We start from the raw sequence: 18,280 nt of genomic DNA, 5'->3' as shown, positions 1-18,280 counted from the left end.
ATCTTCTTTCACCTCAGGGAACATCATCATAGCCAAATGCCTCCTAGACTCAAAATCAGTCACATCCTTATGCTGAAGAAGCACTGATGATCATCAGTTCGTTTAGCATATCTAACAATCAGCACACACAAGGAAGCTTTTCTACGCCTCAAAATCGTCCAAAACATTTCCTCAGCACCCTTATAAAGTTTAGCAATGTTATTCAACTCCTTCAAAATAAACAAATATTGGGACCAACCTGTATGATTTAACTCACCTTCTCCATTTCATTTTTCAAATCCGAAGAATCCTGCATTTTCCCAAGACATTCTCCATAATATTCAGCAAATCAATGAATATCACATGAAGCTGCTCAATTTCTTTCGCATATTACAATGGACAATTATACGCCCTCTGCTCAAAGGCATCGAAATTGGACTCCTAAATCCCCTTTGCTCGGAGATCACACTATGCAATGGTATCAAAAACGCCGAAAAATCCTTAACATCAGCCTCCGATGGCCCCATACTCTCCACCACACTCCCCATCAAATCTTTAAACAACTTGCTCCCCAACTCACTAACAAATGGAAAAATCTCCTGCATAACAACTCCCTTCCCCTCCTCCCCTCCATGATACCTCCACCCACACGTACCCCCACCATTCTCCAACAACGAACCAAGACAACTCCTACAAACAGCATACAACGGATCGTCACTCCCAACCTTCCTCAACAAATTACAAAACTCCATCACAATCGGCACACACTGTAAATGCAAATTCTTAGGCAACGAAATCTTACACGAATTCAAAAAGTGCCTAATAGCACCCTCCGCACACTCCTTATTCCCTTTAATACTCGAAACATAAAGTGCAACTAGCGCAGCCGGTGCACTATTCGACAAAAAAACATTCAAGTGCCCCAAAGCATCCTCATTATCATCCTTGGGCGTCAAAACTAAAGAAACTCATTCATCAACTCCTTTATATGCTTTGACGTGAAAGGATGACCACCACACGGCAATATAGACTACATATCCGACAAATGTAAGAAACCATATCATTAATCAATTGACAAGTACGAGGATGCCTAGTGCTACGCATTCGACCGACTAAATGAAGAATCGAATCGTTCTCAATAGAGTAATCGGAGAGTTTGTTCTCGTATTGCAATTGCTTACCTAAGTAGATTAATCTCTGCTCTATCACCGGCATTCCGGTCATCACGCGAATCCGTTCGTGGAGTGATTTGACAGAATCGCTCGAGTTCGCGTTGATCACAACATGAGTTGCATCGGAGATCATTCTGATAAAGAATTGGAGTCTTGATTGCGACCTCCGCAGCGGCAAGGGTGTGGTGGTCCCCATGGCGGAGGAGGGGAAGTTGGTGGATGATGAAGAGGTGGAGGTGGAGGCGTCGGAGACACGTGTGGAGAGCTGATTGGTGGAGGAGATGGAGGGAGGTTGTTGTTGTTCTTGATTGTTTGCCGGTGGATGACTCGGTGTCGTCTTTTTTACGCATCCTGACAGAGATTAAGTCAGAGAAAACGGCGTCGTTGTCATCCACATCGTCTAGTTTGCGTTTGGAAGAGACACGGTGATCAACGGTGGAGGAGCGCTGTTGATGAAGAGAATCAGCGGTGGGTGATTGGGGAAGAGACATTTGATGAACGGTGATGATTGTGTTCTCCCCGACCTGGGAAACTTTAAGGTTGGGGAGAAGGCATGAGATCGTTGTCGGAGAGAGTGAAACCGCGTGGTTTTTATTAACGGGGAGAGTAAACGACGAGGAAAGGACTGGACGAAGATTGGTGTCGCCTCTGTCTCGGTGGGGTTTCTTGAGGACTGGCTCTGGGTGTTTATTTTAACAGCCGTCAGCAACGAAGAGACTGTAATCTTACGCTTAGAGTATTATATTATTGTGTGTGTGTGTTTTTGTTTGGCTATTTACGAAATTGGGCTTGAGAGAAGGTTAAGTGTGGCTCGGCTCTTGGGTTTTTGTGAGATTCTTGATGATCACGTTAGGTAATGTGAACGTATTCTATTTGTATGATTGATTTACGTTACTGGAAATTACTTTTTCATGATTCGGTGAAAGATAAATTTTACGGCGAGCGAGCGATAAGTTTTAATATCTATTTAATGAATTTTGATTTATTTTTTTATTAAATAAGTACTGATAATTACATCTTGAGCATTATAATTTTTTTTCATGAAAAGATAATTGATAAATTTTGAATTTTAAATTATTACCGAGTAAGTGCTTATAGCTATAGCTTAAATTTAATCTTTTTTATAAAACAAAAAAAATAGATTTTGAATGATGTATATATTCATGAATTTAAAATGCATTTAATCTAATTTTTTTAATAAGATAATAAACATGTTGATATGAATATTGATAAAACTAATTTGTATCTGCGGATATATTTTGAATAAAAAATTCTAAACAAATATTTAATGATATTTATTTAAAATTTTATATATTCTTAAGCTTAATATGAAAAAATAAATTTATCGTATGAATATAAGTATAATATAAAGGATATGCTTTAAAAAAGGAAGAAGATTTAATTGGGATGGAAAGGCTGGACTCTAGAGAGGACCATGAGGCATAAGATGGGTGTTAGCAAGGCTGGTTAGGGTCGGTGTACAGTGCAATGTGTGCTACCGTCTTCACATAATGAAAGCCACGTGGCATAACAAAAAGGAAAAAACCCATCAACAAACTTCCTGAGCAAGGACGTGAGGTCCGCAGAACCTTAGGAAGCATATCCCACAATTTAATTAATCCAATAAAATGGTCATGTTTATATAAATACTCTTTTTTCTTTTTTATAATAATCGAGAGCGTACGTAATTAGTAAGTTAGAATACCATTATAATGGTGTTTTAGATGAAAAGAAATACAGTGATACTGTTCTTTTTACAATAAAAGGAACTTAGATGTCCTGTGCTTTCTCATATCTTCTAAATAAGTTAATTATTGCCAGTGTAGAAAAAAGTTTCAATTTTAAATTTTTAAAAATATAATAAATATTATTTTAATGTAATTTTAAAAAACACAACTTCAAAAACTAATTACAATAATTACAAGGAATCATTCCAACCAAATATCTTAAATTATTAGGTGAGGTTATAATTTCTAAGATATGGTTTATATTATTTCTCCAACACACTCCCTCAAATGAAAGTTCTTTAAACTTGAAACTTGCATAGAACCACAATATCTTGCGCTTAATTTTTTAAAATAAATCAGGATGATAAGATTCAATCTCGTGATTCACTTGGTCATCAAGGTTATGATATCATAACAAAAAACCATCTTAACTCAATAACTTAAGATGTTAAGTAAGATTTCAAATATAATTTATATTATTCTTCAATAAATAATAACAAAAAAAAAAAAAACAAATAAACAAACGAGTTCTTATTCTTCGTATGATATTCCTAACATTCAAAATCCCCCCACATTTATAATACCATTAGAGAAAGACATGCTGCTCGACTCCGATTGATTTAATTCTTTGTTGCTAAGAAATCTCTTGTGCTGACTCAGCCCTGGACAGGATAAGTACTGACCACAGGTTGAGGAAGCTCCATGGACTCTTCTTTGCTCATGTCATAAGAAACTACCAAATACCTCCCTTTCATTTCGAGCCCACGGATTGCTTTCCAGATAATAAAATTGTTTTCCACATTTGAATCTTGAAAAGAGACTTCACGGGGAGTCAAGAATCTCAGTGATGATAGCACTAGGAAGGTTAGATGAGACTTCAGAGAATGTAGAGATGATGGTGGATACTAAACTTGCTGAACTCCTTTTTTGCTACTGGCATGTTGGACGTAGGCTTAGTTGGACGCCAAGGAAGGAGAAGATGGGGGGTATTTCTGGACAAAGGAGGAGGGCTCTATATTGGCTCATACTGCAGGACATCTGAGTGGATTCTGATCTCATTCTTGGAGAGAATCCAAGATTTCTGCTCACACCCTGTAATTAGGTCATCGTGCAAAATGATATAAGCAAAATTGCAACGCAGTGCAGTACTGCAGGTTGTGTCACAGCAAAAAACATTATTTTTGTGTTTTTGGTGGTGAAATTTAAGTGCAGTCGCAATGCACCGTGTTGTCTATACATAATTGCCGGTAAGTGGAGGAGGAAATCACTATCTTTAGCACAATCGGATTCGATTTCTTTTCTTTTTACTTTTTGGGATGCCGTCGTCTTTTCTGTTTTGAAATGTGATTTCTTGAGTAAAAGTGGCCAAAAATACAATAGCTGGTTGATGTGATGGCAATAATATAAGATACATATCTGAAAAGAAGTAGGATATGAATATTCCTATTGTGTAAGCAAACTTACAATTTTACTCTTTTTTTTTAAAAAAAAAAAATTCCTATAGATTCATTTTAAACTATACGAAATTTATTTCATTCTCTACAAAATGAAATATAGTGTAATAAAATATAAAGATTCATTATATATGAATATTTTTTTATATATATTAGGGATAGTTAACTTTACATCTAGATACTGCATCACTCTATAATCAAAATTATATATCTTGATTTGGTGATTAACTTGGAATAAGGCGTAGGTTATTGCTTAAGAAGGTCAATCCTCTAATTTTTTTGAAAACAAATAATAGGTTAAAATGACTCATTTTGTAAAAATAAATAAATTAGTAAGTTGAGTGATTAAATTTTAACATATCAATTTAGATTTTAGATTGTCTTATCTATTTGTTTTTATTCAAATTGATTTAAACCCTAAATCAATAGAATTTCAAGCAAACTCAATGGCTTGAATTTTATAACGGTGACTAAGACTCTTGCATATATGATATTATTTATGAAAAGCTACTTATCATAATTGAAATTAAATATGTTTATTTATACCATTGTAACTTCAAATTTAAATTTGTCGCTTTGTGTCATTTGTGCAAAATTGAATAAAAAAAAATTATTTAGTAATATTTAAATACCATGTAACATTGAGATGATACAAAGGCATGAGACTATTTATGAAATAAATAATTTTTTATTTGGGATTAATTATGAATATATTTGCTTCATAGATAGTTAAATTAACTAAAGTCTATCATCATTTCTAATTTATAATATATCTAGAGTTCTCTTTTGAAATATATTATTCAAGTAGCTAAAGAGAAGGTGCTCTTTAGAAAAAAAAATTAAAGAAAAAACTAGGTTGTGTTTTAATTATTAGTATTCCAAAATAGAAAGGATATATATATAAACAAAAACATGTTAATTGAATAAACAAAGATGTCTATTTAAGTGAATTTTTCTATTTTCAAAACATAAAATACAAGCATACAGTCCTATTCTATTTCCATTGTCTCTGTTTTTTGTTTTTGTCATGATACAGTGAACGCTAACAATGATGGAGGATTTCAAAGCTGATGAGAAATCAAATTCAAGTTAGGCAACCCAACAATTCGACCATGACATGTTTATTAGATCAGCCTAGCAATTTCAACCTTAGAGAAATATGTGTGTCGGTGGGTAATGTTCAAGATACCAGTTTCTAGAATGATTTATGGATTGGTAATCCTCGACTGTATAATCTCTCATAAGACAACAAATGTTCATCAGTATCTGCGATGGGAATATGGGATGGTTTTGAATTTCGGATGGAGGAGGACACTTGATAAAACAATACCAATCAATCCGTGAATTTCTTGTCCTCACGAATCAAGAGTCGACGAACAAAGAAAACAGCTGTAGCATATATGCTCCTGGAGCTAAACATTTCAATAACAGTAGATACTCTCATTGTGAGGTTCCAGCAGGGAATTTGTATGGTAGATGTGATTTTTTCAGATGTAGTTCGAGAAGGATTTTTGACAATTTGATAGTTCTGAGTAGTCATTTATGTATCTATCACTAATGGATTTTTTAGAAAGCTTAGAAAACTTGTTTCTGAACTAGTGGGACAGAGTTATGTAAAAAAAAAAAAGAGACTTGTTTATTCTAGACGAATAGCATAACAAAAAAAAAAAACCATAATTTTATATCTAACTTTTGGATCGGCTTAAATTTTCCTAAATGATTGTACAAGTTCAATCACTAGTTGTAACCAGCTGATATAAAAGACCCTTAAATTAGGCTTGAAAAATGATATTAGAGTCAATTTCATTATTTTTCCTTTTTAGATTTTTAGCTTAATTTTGGATTTATTGTTGTCTTTCCTATTTAACTTAGGATTTTGATTTTTCGATCCTGTAAAAGTTGGTTTCTGATCCATTTAAAGAATTGTAAATCTCTTTTAAAAAGATAAATATTAGAAAAAAATGTCTAGAAATAAAAATATGAATTATGGTTTGTGTTGATGACCCTTTTCGGCAACAACTTTTCTTTGCTTGTTTGTCATCTTGTGTTTTGTTTTCTTTGTGCATCACACAATTTCTTTCATGCTTGATTACTGAATGAGGACCTCAAGCATTTCAAAATAGACTTATATTGACATGAAGGAGAAAACAAACCAAATTAGGGTACCTGAAATATCATACTATCTGCAAATACGATTAAAGGGAATTAAGAGCTATACATATGTTTAAGATGAAAGAAATGCTTGAGGCTATTTCAATCTTTCGAGGATTAAGAAGTCTATTTTTGAAATGCTTGAGGCATCACAAAACATATGAAAAGAGGAAAGAAATTGTGACGCAGAGAGAAAACAAAACACTTTTCTTTCTCTTCCTCTTTTCTGCTTGTTTCTAGATGCTTCATGCAAGTGGTTTGGCTGCTAAGATTGAGAGGGAAAACGACGCTTCTGTCAAAAATACAAGTTCTGTTTATTTCAGCAACACTGGAAATTGTCACATCTTCGCTCATTTGATCTCTCTTTAGATCATACCATCTAAACTTCAAAATTGTACTGATCTAGTAAGAGAACCTTGCCAAAGGCATCGGATTTGTGCACACCAAGCCTGTAAATGAAAACAGTTTATCCCATGAATCCTTCATTCCGTATTCCTTCATCACCCATATGCCAAATGTGATGCTGGATAATAAATAAAAAGAATTAAAATAAGAAAAGAAAAAAGATTTTAGAGAAGAAACTAAGAAGAAAAAGCAAAGAAAGAGAAAAAAAGAGATTGGAAATATGCAAAATCTGTAAAGTTTCATTAATCATCAAAAATCCCTTAACATTTAGAAAAGTACGATATTAATACTAAAACCCTAACTATAATAAGTGATTGGGCTTATGGCCCACTAAATAAAATACCCAACAATAATTAAATCAAACCCAACAAATAAAGCCAAATTAATAAAACTCATCTAAAAGTTCATATAAATTAAACCCAAAAACATAAGTTAAAACCTAATTTCTCAATGGTTTAGACTATCTTTCATCGTCTATGATCATACGCGTGCGTAAATAATATTTCCGGTTCGGTGTCCCCATCAAAATCTATCAATTCCATACACAAAATCTACTGCTCAAAGGCATTGTCTCAAGGCACTCAACTTTCTGGGTATACGCTGAAGATCCAAGTTCGGCAGTGGCCGGTGCAAAACTGCTCCCTTTGAATATCAAATGAAACAATAACTTTCTTTATCGTAAATCATCAACCAATGAAAAACTTCATGAACTAGGACATGGTGGCTGTAGCGTAAGGACATCAATTGCTGTCCATGAAAAAAAAAAAGGTTTAAAAGAGATAGAAAGCTTTCCAACAAAACTAAATCCACAATCATAATCAAGCAAAAAGAATTTTCTGTCTCTTCAAAACTTTTTTGTTGTTAAGTCATATTTAATGGCTATAACAGATGATTTAATAAATCTCTCGTAAAAATTATTGTCCATGAATTAGGAGTCAAGCTATATAACATAGCTTCAACGATGAAATTAACCACTCCAGGTAGTACAATTCTCGAAACCTTGTAGTCATCATCCATGGAATCATATCCAAATTCATAAAAAACATCAATGAAGTGTTAACCGTAGCTAGAGTAGAAAAACTGAAATTGAGCATATTGTTTGAAAACAAGGCCTACTGTAGTATTGAATTCTAACTTGAAGGAGTCGTGAGCACTAGGAGTACAGCAGAAGATTACTTACACATGGAATGCATTAGCTAGTTTCCATAAGAATACGCAAGACAATATTCATCTTTACAATATTGGATGCTTTGCATATAATGTATCAAGAATACAATATGTTCTTGTACATTCTTTAAAGGGAGATTCTGATTGATATGCATTAATTCCTTCAGATTGTATAGTTGCTGTTCCATTATCAGTTAGACTACCATCTTTGCTTGAGTTTGTTGCCTTTTAAACCTCTTTCTCTCCTAACATTTCTCCAATAATATAGGATACGTTTCTGACAGCAGTTTGTGAGTGTTCAACCTTATTTCTGTCCTAATCTTGAGTCATCTTATCACCCCATCTACTCACCTTATCAGCAGTTAGTATACGAACTTGAGAGAGACGTCATTTATTCTGGCCTGTTTGTGTAGGCTTTTGTGGTCTGATTCATCAATGCAAAGCAAACCATTGCAAGAGCCCAATATCATGGTCAAGTTCTTTCATTGTTATTGCAAAGGCAGGGGCAGGTTCTTTGATTGTTATTTCTCTTTTGCTATCCAGGGCCTTGTTTGCATAGTTCTTTGAAGTTTTCTGCTCCTTTTGGCTTGCAGACCCTTGTGGTCTCTTGTTTGCCTTTTTTTTTTTTTTCACAGACCAAGCCTTAGCTTTTCCAAACATTAGGTTGAGCCATTGATGTAATAGATCATCTACACAGCAGGAAAGACAACCACTAATACCCCATTAATCTAAGAATTTCATCCATAACTTCCACGCTGTCTACAATGAAGGAGAAAATGATGTCTCAATCTCATTTTCACAAAAAATACATACAACTTAACCAATTGAGATTATATTATGCAAAGTAAGAATTTCTTAGTGCATAAATTTATTATGAACAATTAGCTAAAGAAAAAATCGAACCTTAGAAAAGACCCCTTTCAGCTAGACCGAAGCCTTAAAAGCTCTAAGCCCTAGATTCACAATTTTATTAATAAGTAAAGAACAAGTTTTAACTGTATAATCTCTGTTTGCTGATGAGGACCAAAATTTCTTATATGAAGTTGTTACCTCTAGCCGAAAGCTTTCTAGAGAAGAGAGAAGGTAGATGACATGTTCAATTTTAAAGAGAAACAATTGTCTCCTCTAAGATAACTCCCACTTCCATTTCCCTTGCTCCTAATTTCTCATATTAGCAATTGTAGCATTTGGTTTAGTGGAGAGAATATAGAGTTATGGGTAAGTGACTTTCGATCCAGAGCTATTGAACTAAATATCTTACTAGAACCGAGTTGGAGTCTCATTTCCTACTACAAATTTGTAGTTATAGGCTAAAGCTAAAGAGACAGAGTTTGTTGAAGTCATAAGGGATGTGATGTCCCTTTAGATAAAAAAAAAAAAAAAAATCTTCTACTAAAAATAAAAAGATCATTTTCAAACACCGGCTTGAATTTGTTGTATCATTTTCTTTCATAGCTCATTACTCGGAAAAGAGAGCCTCCAAATTCATTTGAAAAATTGTTTTATTCTTGGATATCAATAACCCAATCCCAAGGCCACCTCAATCCTTATCTTGAACAACCACACTCTATTGGACTTTGCAAAACAGTTCTGACCATAAGAATTTGAGTTGGATGGAAGTAAACAAATGACATATGACTTCAACATACTTCTAATAAGGCAAATGCGACGCGTCATACTTAATATTATTCCTTTCCATGAAGTGAGTTTCTTCCAAAATTTATCAATGACGAGTTTCCGAGTTGAAATCCTATTAAAAGTAGACCTCAAAGTTATCCCCAGATAGTTACATGAAAGTATATCATGCCTATAGTAAACTGATTTTGCTAACTCATTCAAGCAAGAGTCATCAACATTAATTCCCATAAAAAAGCTCTTAAAAAAATTAATGTGCAAGCCTGAGCATAGGACAAACCATCTTAAAACTCTTTTAGCTAACCGGAAGGTATGCAAATTAGCTAGCATAAAAATAAGAGTGTTATCTGCATAAAATGACTCAGAAAGTTATTAAAAAGAGTGTCAAAATCAATACCCTGAAAAATGTTTGAAACAACGCATGATGATAGAGAATAAATAGACCTTCAACGGCAATATTAAAAAGAAAGGGCGATAACCATCTAGGTGGTGGCCTAGTGGTAAGAACTTGGGACCAAGAGATTTGCTCCCTCTGTGGTTTCAGGTTCGAGCCCTGTAGTTGCTCATATGATGGCCACTGGAGGCTTACATGGTCGTTAACTTCAGGGCCCGTGGGATTAGTCGAGGTACGCGAAAGCTGGCCCGGACATCCACGTTAAACTAAAAAAAAAAAAAAGGGGCGATGGGGGATCACCTTTTTGTTTGCCTGCCTAATACTGCACCCAAAGTTTCGCGGTACACTTGAAAGCAAGGCTGTCAATTCCGTTTCAGTAGATGTTTCGTTTTTCTTAATTGGAACGGAATGTTTCAATTTTCGGAGTGTTTCGGTGTGCCGTTTCGAGATTGTACTGTTCATATATATATATATATATATATATATATATATATATTCAACAAACATAATTCAAATTCAAGATAAATTAATTATAAATTATGCAATACAAACATAATGTCAAACAAATATAATTTCAAATTTTAAAATATTTCTAAATAGTCAAGATTAAATAGATCTTTAACTTAAAGTAATATAACCATATATATTAGATAAATCTAATTTTAAAAAATTAATATCATTGTTAATGAAAATAGTAATAATAATTTTCAATATTATTATTAATATCATTGCTATTGAAAATAGTAATGAAAAAAAGCTTTTTATAATCGGGTGGTTTAATTAATGAAATTGAACAAGGTTCAATTTGATTCAATGGCTTTTCAAGAGCAGAACGGAACATGTGGAATGAAAACGGAACGTTTCGGGCGGAATTTAGCCGAAAAATCCGGAACGGACCGAGATTTAAAATGAGATGAAATTTGTTTCGTTTTGTTCCGTTTTTTGAACTGGTATAGAATGTTTCGGCCATTCCGGGTGGAACGGAATGAAATTAACAACCTTGCTTGAAAGTTCAAAAAGTACATGTCTTTTTTTTATCTCCTCTGTTTTGTTTATTTTGTTCCGACATAGTAAACGAAAAATACGATCTAAAAGTATTTACCGATAGAAAACTTCGCAAATTAAATTGATCATTACAGTAAATGCCAGCAATTAGAAACTAAACTGTATAGAGAAACCATAAAAAGAAACTTGCATGAACAAAAAGAATAATAAAAATAACCTTTTTCTTCCTGGTATTCTTTTTCTCTTGTGCCTCCACTTCCTATCAATCTTGCCACCTCCACCACCACTTTATAGTGTAACAAGGCTTCCTACAAAAAACTCAGTTGCAACCACCTCTGGAGCCCCATGAATCTTGACAAGCTCGGATTTTCTCATCCTCCAATCACACCAAACAAAAAACGTATTGTCCAATTCCAAGAGAACTTTGTCCTCACTCTTTGAATAAGCTAAAGCTCTAACACAAGCACCCTCCTAGACCCCCAAATCAAAATAATGATGCTCATTGGCCAAATAATCAGCAGGTTTCGCTATAATCCTAAAACCTTCAACTCCAAAACCAAATGCACCAATCATAGTAGGCGAAAGGTCTCGTCTTATTATTTCAGTACTTGCTGTCCAATGAACAGCGCTGTTAGCAAACACACCATATATACTCCCCTTTATTAGCACGGTGATACTCAGGTTGGAAGATAGCGTAATAATTAGGGTATCCCTTAATTCTTTTCCAAGAATTAGACCTCATCAAGCTATAAACTTTAACCTCAGAAAAGAAACACCTGTCAATAGTATTACCATAATAGTCAACAATCTTCACAACTTTATAGTCTTCGTTAATGGGATCGTACCCAAATCCATGAAAGAGTACGTTTCCAACAAAATTTGTCATATTCCTAACCGCTAGCTAGGTATGCGCAACTCAAACAGTGTAGAGGGTAGTGTTTTGTATTCTCTTGTACACGGGTTATACAAGGCAATAGTCTTCTTATCAGAACATAACAAAACAAGCAGTCCATTACAAGAGCCTAGCTAGCTATTACTTCAATGTTCTAGTTTTTGTTACTTACAAATAGTTCCATGGAATTAGTGGGATTTGGCTTGTCTAAGTTTACAGTGTATAACCTGGTGGAACTTCTATCCCCAAGGATGAGCCCTAGATTGGTACGAGCTTGTGTTGACTTTTGCTGATGCATGTTGATGAAATATGGACTTTCGGTTTCCTTGCACCATGATTTGATACGCACCTGAAACGTTTGAGAGTTTTGACCGGTAGCCTGCTTAGAATATCGGTTATTATCTCTGCTGGTATGAGCATCCTTTTTAATGGTAGTTTCTTTATTTTTTTTGTTTGGTTCTTGTAGATCAGAGGAAAATATTTAGGGTTTCTTCACATCTGAATAAATCAAAAATATATAAAAGTTTTGATTTAATTTTTTTTGTTAACCCGGGTTGTCCGGATCAGCTTACGCACACAACAATTAATCTTTGGACCCACTGAACATCTTGTAGGTTCAATGAGCATATAAAACACTACATGAATGATAGACATGCACAATAAAATTTGAACTCATATATAAACAAAGAATCCATATGTAGACGAAAAAAACAAGTCCCTTTCATTGCTGGGCCACAACCCCATGTGCAAAATTTTGATTCTTAATTAAATTAATGGGGCCTAAAATTTGTTGTAATTATTGATATATCAGGGTTTAATGTTTGAAAAATATTGTTGTAATTATTTTTTAAAATGTTTTTATTTAAAAATATATTAAAATAATATTTTATTATTTTTTAAAAAATATTTTTATTTTAAAAATATTTTTAAAATACAAAAACAAATAAAACTTATGTGTTTCAAAACACGATTTTAAACTATATTCATTAAAATTTATTTTTTTATATTTTCAGATCATTTTAATTTGTTAATATTAAAAATAATTTTTTTTTTTAAAATATTATCTTAATATATTTCTAAATAAAAAATACTTTAAACTCAAATTATTATTATATTCTTAAAAACTTATTATATTCTTAAAACTTCATCAACTTGCTTAAACCCTAGTTATGCGAGCCCGTGACCTGACCTGCATTGGGGGTTGAAGGAGAGAAGGAGTACGTAAAGGAATACTGAGAAAGGAAGATGCAACACTGAATAGATAGTAAATTCTCCAACATCAATCCTCAGTTGAAGTTTAATCGTAGATTATGTTTTACAACTCAGAGATTTCATCCATACAATACAATAAAGCCATCCAACTTCACAAAGTTGAGCAAACTTACAAAAACATATGACCGACCATACTGACTAGATAGAAAAGTCTTCAACATCTTGAGGCTTGATCAAGAAATTACATTACTTTCAGGCAATCGACTCACGAGATCTGATATTTACAGTAAATCTCTGTCTTCACAATCCTTTCTAGCATGGTAGCTTTATCATACATTTATGATGCCTGATTTTTATTTTTATTTTAAAAAAAATTGGCCCTAATAGGTTTAACACTAAGAGCAAGCTTTGGCTAATAAATGTACATAGACATGGCTCATAACTCTCAACCAAATTGCGTTTTTGCAACCCAAGCACGTTCAACCAAATATATAAGCCCATCTTTCCCTGCAAAACAAATAACCAGGTTGATCTTCCAGTGATCACATTGCTTTATCAGAACTAAATTCAATTCATCAGCATGTTATCACCTTTCCATATCAACCAGGAAAAAAAATAATAACTATCTAAAATCAAAGAGCTTGCGTTCATGCGTAGTACTGGCAAAATGAAGAAAGCATCAAATATCTCACTGTAAAAGTAGTCATCACTAAAGACTTCTCAGATTCTAACAGCTTACTTTTGTCTTCCTTAATTTCTCTTCTACCACACCAAACCTTGAAGCTAAATCATGATGGCATTTCTATTACTATCCTTCCAAGCATACAGCAGGACAGGGTCAGCCCCCCCCCCCCCCCTGGAAACTAATGGAAAGTAGAATATTTGTAATCTATCTTGTACAATAATAATGAATCTTTAAAAGTTAATTTCAGAACTCAGAGAACATTTATACACCAGCAAAATTCCAGCAATGTAATCAGCTCAACTGTATTCACTCCATGAAGACAGGAAAGCATAAGCTTCTCCAAGTCCATAGACCATAGCTAAGCTTCTGGTTCAGATGGAGGTTTTGATGAACTAGTCATGCCACATCACTCACCAGCCAAACCACTCAAATACTAGGTTGCTAACTGCAACTGTTAAGTGCTCAATCTTCTAGCATTGCAGAAAGACTTTACAAAGTTAAACAATCTAAAATATCAAAATATTCAAAGCCAAACACATGAAAATCTGGAGGGAAAAACCAAAATCTTGGAACTGGTATATGGAACAGCAGATCTCCTGAATTGCTAACTATATTACAACAAGGACTACATGTTTTTAGTCTTGTCCCTTGTTCATCAAAAACCAACTAGGTTCCAGACATGGACATTAGTTTTGCAAGGAGAGATTTTATTAATTTTGAAAAAATAAACTAGTTGGAGCAATTTGGTGCCTGTAGGAATTCATCAAAATCCCCGAGTAACGGAGTTATTCCTCCCATATCCATATGAAGCCATTCTGGAAAAACCAGAATTTAGCAACAAGCTCCAGAGGCCCTGGTGGTCATTTAGTTTCCATCATTGAGGAAAACAACTTCTAGGACCTTGTAGAGCTAAGAGGATTAGGTAAATATCATATATGTTTGTTTCCGCGTTTCAAAAGCGCTTTTAAAAAAATTTAAATTTTTTTTAATTTTTTTATTACTTCAAATTAATATGTTTTAGTGTTTTCAAATCATTTTGATGTGCTGATGTCAAAAATAATTTTTTAAAAATAAAAAAAATCATTGGCATGCATTTTGGTATGAAAAGTTATTTGAAAAGCAACCGCAACCACACTCCCAAACAAGCTCGACATGAACGCGTAAAGGTACTACCAGTTACATAACATCCTATTTGATTGAAGTCTACACACCCTATGCTGCTTGCAGAAAATAATACATGGACAGTATATAGCCTCAATTAGACAATACCTGACCAAGTACCTTTTCATTAAGAAAGACGCATGTGAGTGCATGACATATATAATGAGCATAGTTTTTATCCATTCTTTGCTTCATCTGCAAAATTTCTCATATGCTCAATTAAATCTCCATCCACCAGTATCAGCCCTGAGAGAAATAAAGGCAGCAAAGCACAGAGAAGGTAAAATAAAACTTGTGTTGAAAAAAAAAAAATGTCCCCTAAAATGCACAAACAAGCAGCCTCTTATTTCATTAATTCGTAACATATACTATCCCATCCCAATTTGCAAATAATCTGCAAGTAAAACTAAGCAACTGACAAACATTTTAGAATCTAGCGAGCTTCATGTCAACGGATATAGTTTAATGCAGCAAATTACCTCTTTTCCATGTTTTCTCTGCTGTTTCTTCTGGTGAATTATAAGACCAATTTGAAACCCTCGGACAAGAAATCATCCCTAATAACAAAAACCAAGCCAAAATAACAAGTTACATCAAGTGAGCTAAAGATAGACATGAAAAATGGAAGCATAAAATTCAGCACTGCATACCTCTTATTCCTATCCTTCGAGTCCTCATCTTCATCCTGTGTCCTTCCATCAAGATGCCTAATCGGACTGACAGAAATAAGGCTTTCAACAAAAGTATCTGCTTCAAAGGAATATGGTATACCAGAAATCCTATTCTTTACTTGTTTCCTCTTCAGATCATACCAGCAAAGGTCCAAATTGTCGTGTTCGATGAGAACTTCATCACCACTCTTTGAATAAGCTAAAGGCTTAAGAGATCTAAGAAACCCAATGACCTCGTACTGTGCAACTGAAAACAGTTTAGTCCAGGATTCCTTTACCCCGTAGTCTTTCATCATCCACACATCAACACGTTCACCTAGAAAATTTGCAAGAAAACACAGGCATCCTCTCAAAACCCCCAAATCAATATAAAAATTCTTATCCTTATACTCAGGTTGCAGCACCTCCCTATAATCCTCAACTCCTAAATCCAATGCAACAACTATATTTGCCACATTCGATTCAGGATTCTCACCCACAACCCAATGTAAAGCACCATTAGCAAAAACCCCATTTGCACCAGGATAGTGAACACAATAAGGCATATCACCAATCCTCCTCCACGATTGTTTCCTCAAACTATATACCTTAACCTCAGACTCAAAACTCCTCTTCCCCCCACCTCCAAATTGCGCAATCCTAACAAGCTTATAATCATCCCTAACACTATCATACCCAAATCCAAACACATAAACACTACAAGACTTGGTCCCAAAATACCTTTTCAGCTCAATAGGCAAAAAGGGCACCACACGATGCTTTCTAGTTGATGGGTTCCACACAGCAATATCATCAACAACATTAGAAATGCAAAGCAACCCATTAACAGAACCTAAAACTTTAATCCCATGATTATAACACATCAAAGGATGATTCAACTCTTTCAGAGTAACAAAGTCATTTAAGACTAAATTTTGCTCAAAATCCATGTAGTGAACATGTGAAGTAGTTCTAAGGATGATGTAAAGATTGGAACTTGTGTCCATAGAGTGCTTCAAATGTAATTTAACGAAGTTTGGACCATCAATTAAAGCACACCATGGTTTAGATACAGACCTGCAACAAAGAACTTCCTTTGCTGGTAATCTGCAGAGGATTTCTGCTATCATCTCAAGAGGAAGACCAGACATGGTTATGATGAGAACTCGTAGGTCACTGTTAGCTAAGGTCTTCGCGTTCTGTGGAATTTTGTCATAGAAAGTGTGAAGGAGAGATAAAGTTGTTGGAAGTTAAATATCCGTCTTTGTTAATACAGTAAATTACCTAAACATCAAGGGTAGTTATGTCTCAAGAAAAAAATCAAGGGTAGTTATTGTTAGCTGTTATGTGGACAGTAAAGGGCAGCTTTGTCACATTGATTCAATTTTGTCAAATGAAGAAAATCTTCTGGTATCTAATGTTTCATTACTATTACATTGTAGTCCTTTTCCTTGCATAAATTAGTACAACGATTCTATTTCAACTTTATTGGTCATGGGAAGGAGTCAATAACGCTATGTCAACAAGAATAAATGGTAGAGAAGATGAAGATATTACCAGAGCTATGAAATCAGCCCGATTGGTCAATTTAATAACATATTAATTTAGAGTTTAACTCGAACTTAATTTTATATTAAATTATTTTTTTAATCAAAATAATATTATTTTCAAGTTTTTTTTTTTTTTTAAAAAAAAAAACAATAGCTTCGATTGCTCCACCCACTGTCAACTCTACTTCCTAGGTGCCAAATTTAGGTCTTTATCTTCATGTCTCCTCTTACACCAAGAACAAGAAGAAACAACAGAGACAAAAACCATGGAGTTATATACTGGTGAGACCAAATGTTTCTCATTGAAGGCAATCAATTTCCTTTGTGCCAGGGGAGCTCCAATGTCTGAGACAACAACTTATTCCTGCTAAATTTAACTAAAGATAAGATGATCGAGGTGTTTTTTTTTCTTTAATAGCATTGGCAAATTTTGTTCTGTTTTAACAAACTAGTGCATTTTTAAAACTATTTGAGAATATAAAACTATTTGAGAATATAGCATAGATTCATGAATTACGTTCAAATTTAAGTTTTGTTGTTGAGAAGAATACATTCTATAGATTTCACGACCCACAGCCTATATCTTTTTGTTATTTTTAAAATATATTATTTTTCCTCATATATTTTTGATACCTTCTAGTTTGTCAAAAACACATTTTGGGGCAGTGGTATTTTTTTTTATAAAAAAAAAAAATACAAGTTGATCGATCCACTGATTACGAGATGCTCGGAAGGTCACTTTATGAGTTGCCTAGAAGGAAGCAACCCACTCAGAATATGCCCATTATTTTACTTGAGGAGCATCTTTTTTAACACTCTGATTACAGCAACTTGTAAGCATTGCAGCAAGGCAAGGAAATTGCTTTTTCACTTTTGGCACAAGGGAGGAGATGGGGCATGCCCGAAATTGTTAAAAAGGCTGAAGTCGGTCTGATGAATCGACAAAGCTCATGAAGAAAGAAACCATGTAACCAACAGATTGTGGCTCAGTGGTTGTTAAGGCAGCTTTTTTTTTTTTAAATTTCGGTTCGAGTCTCAGTG

The 18,280-nt window shown here is 34.1% G+C and overlaps 1 protein-coding gene and 1 pseudogene across 3 annotated transcripts; both read right to left on the bottom strand.

The window, feature by feature from the left end:
* Positions 1–3: 3 nt before the first annotated feature.
* Positions 4–11,975, bottom strand: LOC118032264 (E3 ubiquitin-protein ligase UPL5-like; annotated as a pseudogene).
* Positions 11,976–13,241: 1,266 nt separating this feature from the next.
* LOC118032262 (F-box protein CPR1) lies at positions 13,242–16,946 on the bottom strand. Of its 3 annotated transcripts, none has more exons than XR_012170067.1 (4): positions 15,690–16,946; positions 15,519–15,596; positions 15,148–15,285; positions 13,242–13,700 (listed from the first exon to the last, which is right to left on the bottom strand). XR_012170067.1 is itself a non-coding variant. In XM_035036907.2 (3 exons), the coding sequence occupies exons 1-2, from the start codon at positions 16,838–16,840 to the stop codon at positions 15,557–15,559; spliced, it is 1,191 nt and encodes a 396-aa protein (XP_034892798.1). In that variant the 5' UTR covers positions 16,841–16,946; the 3' UTR covers positions 13,242–13,700; positions 15,519–15,556. The 3 variants fall into 3 exon arrangements, 1 of the variants encoding a protein (XP_034892798.1); XR_012170068.1 differs by having other exon boundaries at positions 15,160–15,285; XM_035036907.2 differs by lacking the exon at positions 15,148–15,285.
* Between the last annotated feature and the right edge of the window lie 1,334 nt (positions 16,947–18,280).

Source organism: Populus alba, chromosome 6, assembly GCF_005239225.2.
Source record: "Populus alba chromosome 6, ASM523922v2, whole genome shotgun sequence".
Classification (NCBI taxonomy): domain Eukaryota; kingdom Viridiplantae; phylum Streptophyta; class Magnoliopsida; order Malpighiales; family Salicaceae; genus Populus; species Populus alba.
The sequence above is the reverse complement of the archived record's forward strand: the minus strand, read 5'-3'. Positions and strand labels throughout refer to the sequence as shown.